Source organism: Theileria orientalis, chromosome 3 (assembly GCF_000740895.1).
Source record: "Theileria orientalis strain Shintoku DNA, chromosome 3, complete genome".
NCBI lineage: Eukaryota > Apicomplexa > Aconoidasida > Piroplasmida > Theileriidae > Theileria > Theileria orientalis.
In genome coordinates this window covers 1,337,832-1,353,738 of record NC_025262.1, presented here as the reverse complement: position 1 = coordinate 1,353,738, position 15,907 = coordinate 1,337,832, and the positions used below count along the sequence as shown (strand labels likewise).

At 38.3% G+C, this 15,907-nt stretch overlaps 1 protein-coding gene across 1 annotated transcript; it reads left to right on the top strand.

Moving 5' to 3' along the window:
* Nucleotides 1–159: 159 nt before the first annotated feature.
* TOT_030000618 (uncharacterized protein) lies at nt 160–15,323 on the top strand (the record flags this gene model as incomplete). The annotated part of the gene is given in 10 exon segments (XM_009693362.1): nt 160–220; nt 259–1,721; nt 1,986–2,010; nt 2,036–2,070; nt 2,612–2,644; nt 5,420–5,429; nt 6,245–8,206; nt 10,177–10,524; nt 10,543–10,832; nt 10,854–15,323. The coding sequence occupies 10 exon segments, from the start codon at nt 160–162 to the stop codon at nt 15,321–15,323; spliced, it is 8,697 nt and encodes a 2,898-aa protein (XP_009691657.1).
* Between the last annotated feature and the right edge of the window lie 584 nt (nt 15,324–15,907).

Genomic DNA, 15,907 nt, shown 5'->3' with positions numbered 1-15,907 from the left:
CGGATGTGTAAAATGGAATTAAGTAGTGGATTAGGCTGCTTCCTCAAATGAGATGCAAGTTTCAGGACCTGGACAAGTTGGGCTGAAAAGGAGCTGTTTACAGACTTCTGGAGCTACACTAGGGATAATGGCGAGCTTGTAATTGAAACGATTAACCCCATGGCAGAGGGACTCCAGTCAGCCTTTCTCGAAGATGTAGCCCCTAAATTGGAACTCCACGGTCATGGATGAATGCTCGTGATATATTTCTCTGCATAGATATCTGTCTATTGGGATGCACCCTGAGGAATCTCGTGGAATCCAGTGGACCGGCGGGCAAGCAGGAGTGGAGGGACTTCGGCGACAGGGAGAGTCGATGGGACCGGGGCCTCCAGCTCGTCGCAGTAGATATCAACGACAGGTTCACGACTGACGAAATCGACTACAGACACGACCCGGTTAACAACAGTCACACGTTCACGCCGGCTCAGAGGTTCGTCATAGGCCTGGTCACGAGGGGCGACTCGGTGTTGTGGGACTCCAGGGACTACGGGTTCGAGTACGGCACCAAGTTGTTCGTAGGCGACAACGAGCGGGGCGAGCACGTGTTCAGAATTTACTTTCCAGGTCCAGTGCCGACGCCAACACAGCCCTTGGTCAAGCCCTTGAGGACGAAGCCGGAGCCCATACAAGCCTACTCGCCGCCTCAGTCACCGGAGTCTGACACAGAGAGGGACTACAACAAGTACTTGATAGCAGTCAACGTCAAATACAGAGCCTCCTCGACGCACATCACGTACGAGAGGGACGAGGAGCACAACCTGGACGTATTCACGGCACACGAGCCCTACAGGTTCGTCCTGGCCATAAGCGGAGCCCACAGGCTGTGGAGGTACAGTTACGGGGCACTCCCCAACAGGGCCATCGTGCACAGGAACGAGGACGGCGAGTCCTTTCTGAGGCTGGATTTCGCCAGCACCCTTCCTCAGCCGCCAGGGCCGCCTCAGCAGCAGGAGACGAAGCTCGACGAGGGCTTTAGGGCCGAGGAGTCGGTGGAGGAAGAAACAGAGGACGAGACTGAGACTGAGGCTGAGGAGATGGTCGAGAAGCCCAAGTCAATCGACCCCGCCAAGTTCAGGGAGCTCGACAGACGCCGCAAAATCGACCTCGACGTCAAGAAGCGGGAGAGCTCCGAGGAGTACTGGTACTCAAACAGCGGCACCACGCACGTCTACTCGGCAAACAACAACTTCCTCTTCGAGGCGGTGAAGATCGGCGACTTCAGGCTCTGGGCAGCCAGGGACAAGAGCGACTACGCGAACAAGGTCGAGTATAACAACTACGACATTTTCGGCATGAAGGACCTCGCAGTCAGCCTCTTCGTGGGCGGCAAGAGGAAGTTCATCAAGTACAAGAGCGACCCGTGGACGGAGATCGACCTCACCAAGTTCAACCTCGTGACGATCAACGTCAAGTCGACCTTCAGCACGTACGGCTACTTCAACCGCTGCGAGGGCGCGAGCCGGACCTTCACGGCCAAGCAGGGCTTCCTGTTCGACCGGGTCATAAGGTGGAGCGGCCCCAGCACGAGGATTCAGACCATCTGGCAGGCCAGGGACCCGAGCGAGTACGCCAGGGCCGTGGTCGTCGACGGCGCGCAGCCATCCCAGAACGCCAACAACATCGTGATCCACTTCCCCAACAAGAAGAAGAAGCACCTCGTCAGAATCAACGGGTCCTGGGTCCAGAGGAACTACTGACCCTGGCGACCAGGACCCGTGGGCGGCTCGAATGAGGAATTTGGTCTCCTCCCAGGGCTCCCGCTGTTTTCACGGCCCAGTGACTGCACTAATCATCACATATTCATCAGCCGGATCTTCCAATTTCAATGTACCATACTGTATAATATTGAGGAGTTTTACACCCTCAAGTGTTCTGGCCTTGGCGAATACGGCACTCTGGCGAAAAGGAGGCCACCAAACCGTTTTAAAATGCTCTTTTTAAAGTTTACATATTACCCATTTATACTATGTGGAAAAAATTGAATTATTTAAAGTGGAATACACCGGTTTCAAATTTTTTGCCCCCATGGTCTACGGAATCTTTAACTTAGACACTTTGGGAAAATACTTGTCACTGAAAGGCAGCAGTACATTAAATTACCTAATTACATACATAGTGTACGAAAATTAAGCAACCTGTGCAAAATCTTCTGATATCTGAAGTGGCATTTTGACTTACACACCCGGACGTTGTCACTAATCCACTTGCTACTAGACGTCTTATACCTCATATTACATAAAATTGGCAATATTTTATTTTAAATTGTATTCAATTCATAAAAACAAAGATGATGTAGCATGTATTATATGAGCTAACCAGTTAATCCTTAAATAACAACTGAGTGATTATTATTTTATATTTTTTTTAACAAAAGTAAATAATTTTTATAAAATCACCATATTTCCATTAAATTAATCAAAATGTATAATTTTAAGCCATTTAAAATATATGTGTGACTATATGGATGAGCATATGTATCTATATATTATAATTAATGTGTAAATTTGTATTTTAAATTCACATAAATATTAGAATGGGTAATATCTATTGATTTTTAAACTAAAGACAGTTAAAAACATTGTTTAAAGTGTGCACATCTCTGGTTAAGATTTGGTTACCAATATGGAAATAGTTCAAAGATTATGAAATCCTCCACACATTGAATAAAATACATTATTGGGACAATATTGTGCAGAATGGGGATTTTAAGACAACCAAGACAACCCTTTGGAGGCTGTGTGTGCATGAGTTTCAAAAATGTGTCGTATTACACACTTGTACGCATGTAACAGAATAATACACAAATACGTCTAATATGATAGGACAAGCCTTTGGCCACCAACTTTGACTGGAAATAACATAAAAATAATGTTATAAACCTGTATACATAATATATATTGAGTAAATGATTCATGATTAGCTAGTTCGAAATATATAGCATTGATATATTTCCTATCTTTGCTTTCATTTGGGTATTTCTAGAATAATGGAGTTAATTCGATACTATTTGTACATTAAATTTGCTTGATTTTGTATTCATACACTTCTGTTTTACTTTTTTGGATTTCTGATTCATGTTTTTAAGCTAAAACGTGTAAAGAATAACCGAACTATTTTAACAGTGTAACAAAATGCCTACCATAGAACTTAACGCAAAAGTAAAAAGTAATTCATACATTACAGGAAAGACAGACGTTAATGTGTCAAGATACACATTCAAAGAGTCTAGCTTATTTATTTTTTGTGAACACACACCAAAAGATCAATATGATATTGACGATATTTATCCCTTTAAGACAACTTCAAATAATCAAGGAACAATAACGATAAAAAATGGTGAAAATAATGAAGAAAACCGTCTTTTATCAGCGCGAGTTTATTTTAACAAATATGATGATCAGTATCAATGTCCATTAATTTTACTATTGAAGTTCAATAAGAACTCAAAAGCACCAATTAGATACTACAAAATGTCAGAATTTGATAAAAATAAAGCATCAGTAGTTAATTTATCTAATCTGTACACGTACGTTAGTGAAAAACAACTATTTGATGAACTAATAGATGTGATTACAAAACTTGAAAATTTTTTGACATATGACATTGGAATTGCAAAAGTAGTCAACAATCATAAATATAATAATGATAAAATTAGTGTATCGAGAAATCAGGTAGGATTTGGAAAACATACATCTTATAATGGTGGATTTTATATATGTACGCATACACCTTGTTATGTTAACAAAGCCAGTGAATATAAATCGCTTATTACCTATAATGGTAGCCTTTTAAAACTAAAAAATTCAAGCAACAAAATAAATTATTTGGAGGAAATCCAAATTCAAAATTACTCCAGTGTTAATGTATATTTCGGATCAAAGGCCAGTATTAAGGATGTCAAAAGGATTATTGAGGAAGTCCCATTGATGATTGAGCTTGTAAAATCGGATATACCCAGGCAGTGCGAATATTATTGTCATCACAAAAATAATAAAGACCTTTGCTGGGAAAAATTGAATGTTTCCAATTATGAGAAATACACTGGAAGTAAACCCAGGAGGAATGTTGTACCTATATTATCAACTAATAGTCCTCAAATCCTTTTAAGATTACTGAAACGATTAGAGTGTTATTTTCTCCAAACACTGGTTGTTATAATTAATAGACAAGAACCGTATACACGAACGAATGTTTTAGAATCTTATAATGATTATGCCAAATCTACAATAATCAATGAAGACACTAATTTGGTTGTACAAGAAACTACTGAATATTATAATCTTCTAAAGAATTTTAGATTTAGGGTATTTGAACACACTTTAAGTTCTTTTAAATTAAAACATGAGGATTACCAAATAAAGTTTATTATACCAACTATTGATAATACTACTAAATACAACGAAATAACTTTGTATAATTCTAAATATTCTAAATTTGAGAACATTGAGTATTTAAGTTCCTTTGAAGATGATTATTTGGAAGACAAAGTCCAGGTGTACTTTTATGATAAGGATCCTAGGCCTTTACTAATATCCTTTGGCGAAAGATCTTATAAACCAAAAAATAAAGACAAATATTCAACTGAATGGACTAGGATACCGGATTTTGATGGTTACTTAGATGATTATGGCCCATTGTTACTAAAACAATTATCTGAAGTAGTCGGATTTTTAAACGAAGTTAACTTATATAAGCAACCTGATTATTACAGTACGTATTATGAACTCCAAGCTTACGATAACGACAAAATATGCATACATGTGTCTAAGATTCATTTAGATTGTTACATTGAGTATCAACATAAGCCAAAAAAGGAACAAGACTATAGACTTGGAAACATAGTGTACGATAAGGACAATAATAAAAAGGGGAATATAGTTTATGATTACGCTAGTCCGTTAGCTCAGGTAAATGTTTATTACTTTAATAATGACTATGACCGTAGTTATCCTCTATTGGTGGTGTTAGAGTTTCAAAATACTGGTTACAACTCAAATACCAGAATTAAAAAATATTACAAATTATTACAAAGTGATTTTCATATGGAATGGAAAATTGATCACGTTGCATCACGAATAGCAAATGACAGTGAAAAATTGCGTAAATATTTGGATCTTCTTAACTATAGTTTTAATGTTTCAGAATTGAACGGGGTTAGAGTTAATTGTGGTCACGATCATTCGCCGGATCCAGATTTTCTCAAAGAACTATATATTAAATCACATGGATCAGATTATTTTCCGGATGTTTTATCATCTTTATATACACATCAAGTTGGATCAGATTCTAGTCATGGAATATCAAACACTAGACGTTCAAGATCACTTTCTTCTAGAGAAGAACCAGGTACAATGAATCAACGCGGACGACATCAAAGCTTACAGCATGTACGTGTCAATCCGGCTCCCGCTGTATCTGGTGTTGAAAAGGCTACTAGGATTGCATCAACTGTTGGAACATTTGCCTTAGCAGGCACCGGTACTGGAGTTGCAATTTATAAATACTCAAATTGGATTATAGCTTTATTCAAAAAGATATTTTAATAAAGTTATAATATACTTTACACTTCACTATATGACATGGTATAATTTCTTACCTACTTTTTAGTTAAGTGTGTATCCAACAACATAACCTAGCCAAGTATCTCCTAAATGTGTAACTTGAAATTACTCACACATCTGGCTATTATTACTCCTAAATGTTATGGAATCCACCTGTGAACGTAGATCCCAAATAACTCTCGTAAGTTTATTGTCAATTATTAAATAATGGTATTTGTTTAATTAAATAGCGTGATAAATAACCCCATGGTTATGGAATTTTAGGTGGATTCCTAAGGATTCCATACTAAAATTCATGTGAATGTAGCTAGTAAACGTACACATCTAACTCATGTTATGTAAAATATCGATGTGTAACAATAATGTAGTTTTTATCCAGTTATTCATCAGAACTCTACACACTCAGTTTTAAAAACACACATTTCTGTAACTAAAAGTCGGCCAAGTTAATAAAAGATCCAGAAAATGAGATTTAACAAAGTGATCTATTTGAATGAATTTTTATCGCAAATTTTTATTTTTTGCGTTTCTATATTCAATATCATATGATGAATTGGCTATAGTAGAATCCATTGATACTTTGTCCACTAGTAATCCATCAGAAAGTGCTAAGTCTAGTTCAGACGGAACTTCTCATGGAGGTTGTTCATTTTCAACAGCTAATGGAACTAGTCAAAGCGCTGATGGTAGTAGTCAACCGACTGAAAGCAGCTGCACTACCAATTCATCTGATGGTAACGACCAAACAAATGGTGGATCAGATGGTACCCATACAGGTGGATCTGCTCAAGGCAGAGGTATCACACATATTGGAGGTGGAAGTTCTGTCACCAAAACAGGAATTGAATTAAATTTGGAGAGTACGGCAGGAACTGATGAATACGATCGTAATGAAGATACGAATAAAAAGATTGTAACTTTCACTCCCAAAGACAACATAGCCTTTAAATTGGTTAAAAAGGGTAATGATGAAATATGGAAGACAGACAAGGCCGACCAATTTGCAAGTAAAGTGGAGTTACATAATTATGAACATGATGGTGAGCACGATGTTACCATTACACTTCCTGATCAAAAGTCCAAGAAGTTTATTAAACCTCATAAAGAATCATGGAAAGAAATTGACCCTAATGGAAAGACAACTGTAACAATGAATGTTAACTCTGAAAAGGAGAGCTGTAAGTACAGTATTACAAAAGATGGGACGAAAAGAACATACGAAGCCAAGGCTGGAATCGTTTTTAATACTGTCTTGGAATGGGATGGATCAACTAAATACGATATATGGTCAACCAGTAACCAGGCTGAGTATTCGAAGAAAGTGGTGAGAGAGGATAAGAAAGTAACGATAGACATCGGAGATGGCGCTGGTGCTTCTACCAAGGTCTTTACAAAGGAATCTGACGGTAAATGGAAAGAAAATACCAATAATTCAACTAAAGCCACAATTGATCAAATAAGTACAAATGAAAAAACAAGAGGAGGAACTACACCAGCCAATCAAGCAAGTAGTCAACCAGCAGGTAAAGCTAGTCCAACATCTACAGTTTCTGCTGGTCAGGGTTTTAGTACACCTCCAGCTAATGAAGGTAATGGCACACATACAAGTAGCGGAACTGGTATTTTTACAAGCGATGATGGCACAGGGACTGAAACAGGTGGTAGCACCTATACAAGCTGTAAAACGACTGGTATTGATGGGTCTTCCTCACCTATGGTGGCTGAACCAGCTGAAGGTGGTTCATTCACGGGAGAAACATTTGAATCAGCTGATGCTACTTTGGAATCAACAGACGCCAGTGCAGAATATAACAGTGTTGATGGAGGTTCGACATCCTGTGGATGGTCATGTATTTGGAACATTATAAAAGGATGGTTTTCATCTTGTGGAATTTCTGGCTTATGTGAGTGCTCTGGTTGGTGCTCATGTTCTGAATGCTGTGGATCAAGTGCCTGCAAAACTGGTTCTGAACCACCTTTTATTGCCTCAGGAACTTCTATTCCTAAAACCGGTGTTGATGTTAACATAAAGAAAAACACTAAGTCTAGTAGCAAGTTTGATTACAAAAGGGTTGGTCAATATGTCATTTATACTCCCAAAGATAACTACGTTTTTAAACTTGTTAAAGATGACAAAACTGAAGTATGGAAGACCACTGACACAAGTATTTATTCCATTAGAGTTGAAGTAGACGATATGGGTGACAGTAGTGCATTTACCGTTTATTTGCCTGAAAACAAGATTAGGGTGTTTAAGAAAGATTGTCGTGATAAAACCTGGCACGAAATTAATCTCTCTAGAGTAAATTATAGGTCAATTAGCATCAAACATACTGACGAAACTTACAAATACAAAAATGAATTAGAAGGCAACACGAGAACATTTACCGCTAAACCCGGATTCGCCTTTAGATTTGTTTATGAGTTTATTGATAAAGACAACAGGCCCGAAATTTGGAAAACAACTAACCCGGCTGAATACTCCAAAAAAGTAGTGGTAGAAGGAGATAACAAAGTCACCATCTACACAGGTGATGGCACTGTAAAGGTTATTGAAAGGGGACCTGACGGCAAATGGCCAGGAGAGGGTACAGGTGGATCTGGTGAAGGTGCCACTCAAGGAGGTGGAGGAGGAACTCAGCATAATACACCTGTTTCGCAGTAACTTTAAATAGGACTGTACACTATATGCAGTCTATTTAATGTGGCCTCAAACTAACCATGGCTTTAATGTAGTTTTAAAGTGGTTTATTATATTTTTTATTACGTAATAATATTTTGGCTTAGTTTTTTTTTAAAATTATGGTTTTAGTTATTTAGGGGTTCACAGTTTATGAGTTTAGAAACTTCCCAGCTACCACTTTACATTTTATGAGACTGAGTACAATTAACGGCTCGTAACTGGTGTGTTGTACCAATTTCAGGGTTTAACCGTGACACCAAAAGCATTGAGATTACTTTGGCAGAAGGTAGTCTGAGAAGAATAACTAATAAAGGGGGATAATTTTTAGTATGGATAAGAATGAGGGTTGGAAGGTAAGTATTGGAGATGATAACAGTTGGGACACTGTCACACTTGATAAAGATCAAGAGTTTTAGGAAATGGTGTGAGAAGTCAGGAGAGGGTGTTCATAAGGTTAAAAGGGGAGTTAAGTTTTATAGGATAGTTAAATCAGCCCAATTGATCAAGGAGCTTCACTCTGTGAAACTGGTTGTGAAAGTCCTGATGTTTGTGCTCAGGGAGTCACTGGAAAGGTGGAAGCACACATACATGAGGTGTAGGAAGAGGCATTATGAGAAGAATATCATGATGGATCTCAATTTTTAGAAAAGGAGTTCACAAACAGCAGAAGGCTGTGGTGTTTATTCCAGTGCAGGTGTGGCATCTGTAGCATCAGTTGGTATAGGCGGCTTTGTAGGCAAATCAGCCCAAAATGTGGAAACAAATAAAAAAATAGTTTATTTATTCTCCGATTATCTTAATAAAGCCATGAGCGAATTATCTAAAACAATAAATGGTAGTAACGATTTAGGTGACATTGGCTCTAATATGCGTGCTGCAGCTCATAAAATGAGTGTAAAACTTTTATAATTTTTAAAAATTTTGTAGTATAATATTTTATATAAATTTTTGTCATTTTGTCACCGGAAATTATTTGTTTGTTCTCTCAATTATTCAATATGTACCCTATTTTAACACATATCAACAACAGACCGTAATTTGTTGAAAGTATCTGCTTTTTTTATTCACTAACATATGATTAAGATATTTACGTGTATTTACAATATAAAATCTCAATGTAACGTTCATATTAACACACAGTGCCTAGTTTGTGTATGGGCAGAGTCCGTTGTACCCCGCCCATATGTTTCCTGAATTTGTATTAAGAGCTCCAGGGCCGTATAATGGTTGTACGTACGTAAAATACCTATATATAATGTGCTGAATATGCACCAGTTAGTATAAGATAGGGACGGTATACATGTTCTTGTACGTCAACATACAGGAGGCATCAAGTATGTTAAGGATGTTACGTACATATGTAAATAGCAATATGGGATTGTATCGGTACCATTTGTGTAGTATAACCAGACCATGTGTACATACAGTCACATATTGGTTATATACAAATGACTGTAATGGATAATATGGTATAAGAAAATGTTATGGCATTATATACCAGGCCATAATAACATATGGAAAGGTATCTGTAAATCTAGAGGGGCATGTGACACTGTCTATGTTCGAAGCGTGTAGTAATCGTTGACCATGGTTCTGGATAACCGGAAATTTAAGTATATTTTGGTTTGCTATTCTACCATAATAGCAAACCAAAGTACATAAATGGATGAAGTGGATTATAATCATTTATTGTGGCAAATAAATGCATCAGTTAAGATCTGGACTGATGAGTTAATAAGTATGTACATGGTGGCTCGACCCCAACACCTTTATTTTAAAACGAGCTATCAATGACCTCGCTAGGATTGTAAAATATAAAAATAAACACCATCAGCAAATACATCTTGGTATACATATTAACATGTGTCCGTTTTAATGTGTTTGTACCAGTAAAGGCTGATGAGGTTCTTAGAGGCTCTGGCATTCAACCAGCTGAAACCTCTTCAAATTCTAGCCAAACTCCACAACCTGAGAAAGAAGGAGTAGATGTTAACATTAAGAAAAACACTAAGTCTACTGACAAGTTTGAATATAAAAGGGTAGGTCAATATGTCACGTATACCGCCAAAGATAACTACGCCTTCAAATGTGGTAAAGATGATAATACCGAATTATGGGAGGCCACTGACGTCACCCATTATTCCGATAAGGTTGAAGTGGATCTTCTGAATGACGACTCCAAAGCTGTTACTTTTTACTTGCCTGAAAACAAAACTAGGTTGTTTAAGAAAGATGGCAGTAATAAAATCTGGAAAGAAATTGACACATCCAAAATAAATCCTCATGGTGTAAACATTGATTATATTCACGAAAGTTATTCATTCACCAATGTCTTAAAAGGTAGGTTTAGAACTTTTACCCCTAAATCTGCTTTTATTTTTAACTGTGCCAATGAATATGTCGATTGTAACAAAGTTGAAGTTTGGAAAGCAGTTTCTGAGAGTGATTACTCAAATAAAATTGAAGTCGATTACTTGGACAATAACGCTAAAGCAGTAACGATTCATCTACCTGGCGACAGGACTTTAGTATTTAAGAAAGATGGTGTAAACCAGCCATGGAACGAGATACAAACCGACAAGATTAATCCTAAGCCAATAAACATCGATTATCCTCACGAGTCTTACTATTACACTAATAAGCTGGATAAAAATGTTAGATCATTTGAAGCTAAATCAGGTTTTATGTTTAATCGTGCTAGATGCTATGTGAACTCCAAATGGGTCGAAATTTGGAAAGCTGAGAATGATTACGATTACGCCTTTAATATCGAGTACACCAAACACTCATCTGGCAGCCGCGATTTAAAAATTAATATGAAAAATGGACTGTCGAGGTTATTCATTAATGAAAATTCTACAGATCCATGGAAAGAGCTGGATATGTCCAAAATGCACACTGTGGCCATCAATATTGGTAACACACAGGATTGTTATTCACACAGTAATGAATTAAAAAGTAACATTAGAACCTATTCTGCCAAGTATGGTTTCGGTTTTCACAAGGTTTTTGAGTCTATTAATAACAACAATATTGAAATTTGGTCAAATTTTAATGAATTTGATTTCTCAAATAAAATTGAAGTCGATCTAATGAACAAAGACGCTAAAGCCATAACAGTTCACCTACCTCAAAATAAGACTAGAGTTTTTAAGAAAGATAGTAAAAATGATCCTTGGAATGAAATTTTTACTAACAAATTAAATGCTATGCCAATAATTGTTGACTACCCTCACGATAGTTACTTTTTCACCCTCTCTAATGAAAATAACATTAGAACTTTTACTGCAAAAAATGGATTTATTTTTAATTGTGCCAGATGCTTAAACAACAACATTTGGGCTGACATTTGGAAGACAGACAACGAGGAAGATTTCTCCCGAAAGGTTGAAGTTGAAAAAGATAAGGTAACAGTATACTTAGGACAATATGGCATTGCAAAGGTGTTTAATAAGGATTCTCAAGGAAAATGGACAGTGGTTGATCACGATTCGATTATGACAACAAAAGATATTAATGAAGTGCAGTCAAATCCTACACCAGATTTAACTAATAGTTCCGCAACCGCGGGCTTTAACAGCTTTTATCCAAGCCTTAAAGGATTCTCTCAAGATTCTAAATCCACAAATTATTATCAAACTGGAAGTCAGGCCGGTCTTTATCCCAGTGCTCGTGGCATGACAGCTGGTATACATGCTGATTCAGGTATGCCTTCACGTGAATTTGCAATGACCCATGGTCAATCTTCCGGTAGCCACATTTTGCCAAATAGTGGACCTTACTCTCATGGTTCTATAGGTCACAGTTTGTCACCAGGCTCATCATTTGTCTCAGAATATCGTGATCAAGATGCCAGTCATCGTGCTATGTCATTTGATAGTGGTGCCAGTGCACATGCTATGCCATCAGGTGTTCCATATGCTACTGGTCATGTCATGCCAACAGACGTATCTGACCCAGGTCGTTTTCAAGATTTTGATGAACACGGTATGGTAACTGGTCATAGCATACCATTTGGTCGTCGATCTGAAATTGATAAATATTTACATGATGATGGCATTGGTCGTCCATTGGCAGATGGCCGTCGTCTTGATGGTGGTTATGCTCAAACTTCTAGAGGTTATGATATGGCGTCAGTTGATCGTAGAATCCCATATAGCGGTTCTTACAGTCACGGTCCTTCTGGCCATTTCATGACATCTCCTGGTATTCACAGTCATGGTCCCAGTGGCAATGTTACGCCAACACATGGTGGTCAGAGTATGTCACATGTTAGTCATGTTATTCCAACACCCGGTCATGTAATGCCAGGTAGTACCTATGGTCCGACATCCCCGGGTTCAGGTTTACCAGCTGGTCGTCATGTGATGTCAACAACTGGTCACGGTTTGCCAGCTCATGGTCATGTTATGCAATCACCTGCCCATGGTATGCAATTACCTAGCCATGGTATGTCGTCTCCCGGTCCTGGTCTGTCTCCAGGTAGTCACAATTTGCAATCACCTGTCCATGGATTGCCACCCGGCAGTCATGGTATGAAACCTTCTGGTCATTCTATGCCATACGGTAGACAATATGTTGATCACAGTGCCGGTGGTTTACATTATAATGCACGTATGTCACCAGGCTCATCATTTGTCTCAGAATATCGTGATCAAGATGCCAGTCATCGTGCTATGTCATTTGATAGTGGTGCCAGTGCACATGCTATGCCATCACGTGTTCCATATGCTACTGGTCATGTCATGCCAACAGACGTATCTGACCCAGGTCGTTTTCAAGATTTTGATGAACACGGTATGGTAACTGGTCATAGCATACCATTTGGTCGTCGATCTGAAATTGATAAATATTTACATGATGATGGCATTGGTCGTCCATTGGCAGATGGCCGTCGTCTTGATGGTGGTTATGCTCAAACTTCTAGAGGTTATGATATGGCGTCAGTTGATCGTAGAATCCCATATAGCGGTTCTTACAGTCACGGTCCTTCTGGCCATTTCATGACATCTCCTGGTATTCACAGTCATGGTCCCAGTGGCAATGTTACGCCAACACATGGTGGTCAGAGTATGTCACATGTTAGTCATGTTATTCCAACACCCGGTCATGTAATGCCAGGTAGTACCTATGGTCCGACATCCCCGGGTTCAGGTTTACCAGCTGGTCGTCATGTGATGTCAACAACTGGTCACGGTTTGCCAGCTCATGGTCATGTTATGCAATCACCTGCCCATGGTATGCAATTACCTAGCCATGGTATGTCGTCTCCCGGTCCTGGTCTGTCTCCAGGTAGTCACAATTTGCAATCACCTGTCCATGGATTGCCACCCGGCAGTCATGGTATGAAACCTTCTGGTCATTCTATGCCATACGGTAGACAATATGTTGATCACAGTGCCGGTGGTTTACATTATAATGCACGTATGTCACCAGGCTCATCATTTGTCTCAGAATATCGTGATCAAGATGCCAGTCATCGTGCTATGTCATTTGATAGTGGTGCCAGTGCACATGCTATGCCATCAGGTGTTCCATATGCTACTGGTCATGTCATGCCATTAGCTACTACAGGTCTCCCACCTAGCGGTCAAGGTTTTACTCCAGGTTTTTCACCTGAACAAGCTATGCCACCAGGTAGTAGGTTTGAAACGTCACATCATGCCCAAGGTTTGAATTCCACAGAACACGGAATGAATTCTCGTGGTCATGGAAAGACACAATATCAAAATCCCAGTCCAACTGATAATACATCCGTTGTGTACCACTCAAATGGTTTCATTAATTACAACAACTATTATGGCGATAATGAGATTGCAACGGGTTTACCATTTACAAACTCATCTCATTATAATTTCGGTCACGATCCTCATACGGTTACTTCACCCGAAGTTGCTATCAAATCAAAATGTTTACTTGAAATGTTTAAAGTTGATCAACTTGGAAATCCAACTCTAATGGTTGAAGGTTGTGATTTTTCGATGAATTATACCCATGACGATTTAAGATTTGAAATTAGACAAGGTATAAACTGCACATTAGTAAGTTGCGGTAATAATAAGATATGGCAGAAGGGTGAACATGATATTGAACATCCTAAGATTGTTGCATTTAATGAAACAGTAAATTTGGTTGCATTGCGTGATAATGAAAGGACAGTGTTTTTCAAGTTGGACCCAAACATTAATAAATGGGCCCATTATATTACCGTTGAGCGCGAACAAAGATCGCCTGGATCACACACAATTTCTTCACTTTCTCCATCATCTGCAGAAAAAATTCCACATCGATCTGACTATTCCGTTCCAACGACAGAATCTGAATCTCCTTCTATTGGCATTCCAGAAGCTTATGGATCAGTACACGACGATTACGCAAGCTATTCTTCCGGTCGTGATTTTACTGATTTACGACCAGCAAACAATAATATACTAAGTGAAAATGAACATGGTTTTGATTATGGTGGTGTTGAAACTGACTCAGGTGGCGAAAGTCCTGGTGAAGCTTATAACTATATTGTCAATGGAAATGGTTTTAATGAAACAACTATACAATCTGACGATGGCGAACTTTATCCATCTCTACCTTCTACACCAACTGAAGTTTCAACAACTCATGAAAACGGTGGATCTTCAACACCATCACCTCCCCCTTCTCCAAATTATGAGCAATCATACTCTAACGTAAATTCTCAAGTTCGTCAAATTGCTGAAATTAAACTGTTGAAGGACGACGGATTAGGCCATGAAGTTTACATGGAACCTTGCGATTATACTCAGGAAAATTACTTAATTTATCAAAAGTATGATTTCAATCAAGGTATTAAGTGTCTAGCTGTCGTTGTAGGTGATAAATATGTATGGAGAAAAGGCAATCAAAACATAAACATTCTCAAAACCGTTTCATACAATTCAAGTCTAGGCAAAGTTGTTTTAAGTGACGAACATAAATTTGTCTTTCTCAAAATGGACCATAATGGCAATTGGGTATCATATAGAACTATACCTAGATCTACTTACATTTCTCAAGGTTTTTAACATTAAATTTCAACAGATCGACAAACCAAAAATTTAATTTTGACTAAACCGTTGTTAACACATCAACCTGATAGCGGATTCACGTAAAATTAAAGTTGGTACACTCTGAATAACTGAAATAATCAATAAAAGTTCACATTGGAGAATTATATCCGACATTCACACCCACTTATCAGAAACATTAATTCTGATCGTACAACACACACAACGGACACAAATGCAGTTTAAAAACTTGGCATAATTTTAATGTAGTTATAATCTCATTGTTGAGATGGTAACGTCTTCAAGTTTTTAACTTGGCCTTAATGTAGTAAATCGTTTGTAATATAAGTTAAATATTACGACAGGTCAACACCCTACCTTCCATATATGGAATCTCATGTAGGGATTCTTATCATTATATGCATCCTGATCTACGTTTTCATCATCCTAGACCATCAGATAACCATCGGATCAGGTCAAAATAATTGTAACTACTGTTGTATCCAAATTTGGGCAAAATGTGTAAGTAAAATGCCTGAATGTTTAGAACATCTACCATAGCAGACCACTCCACCCATTACCTAGTCTATCGAGTGTAATCG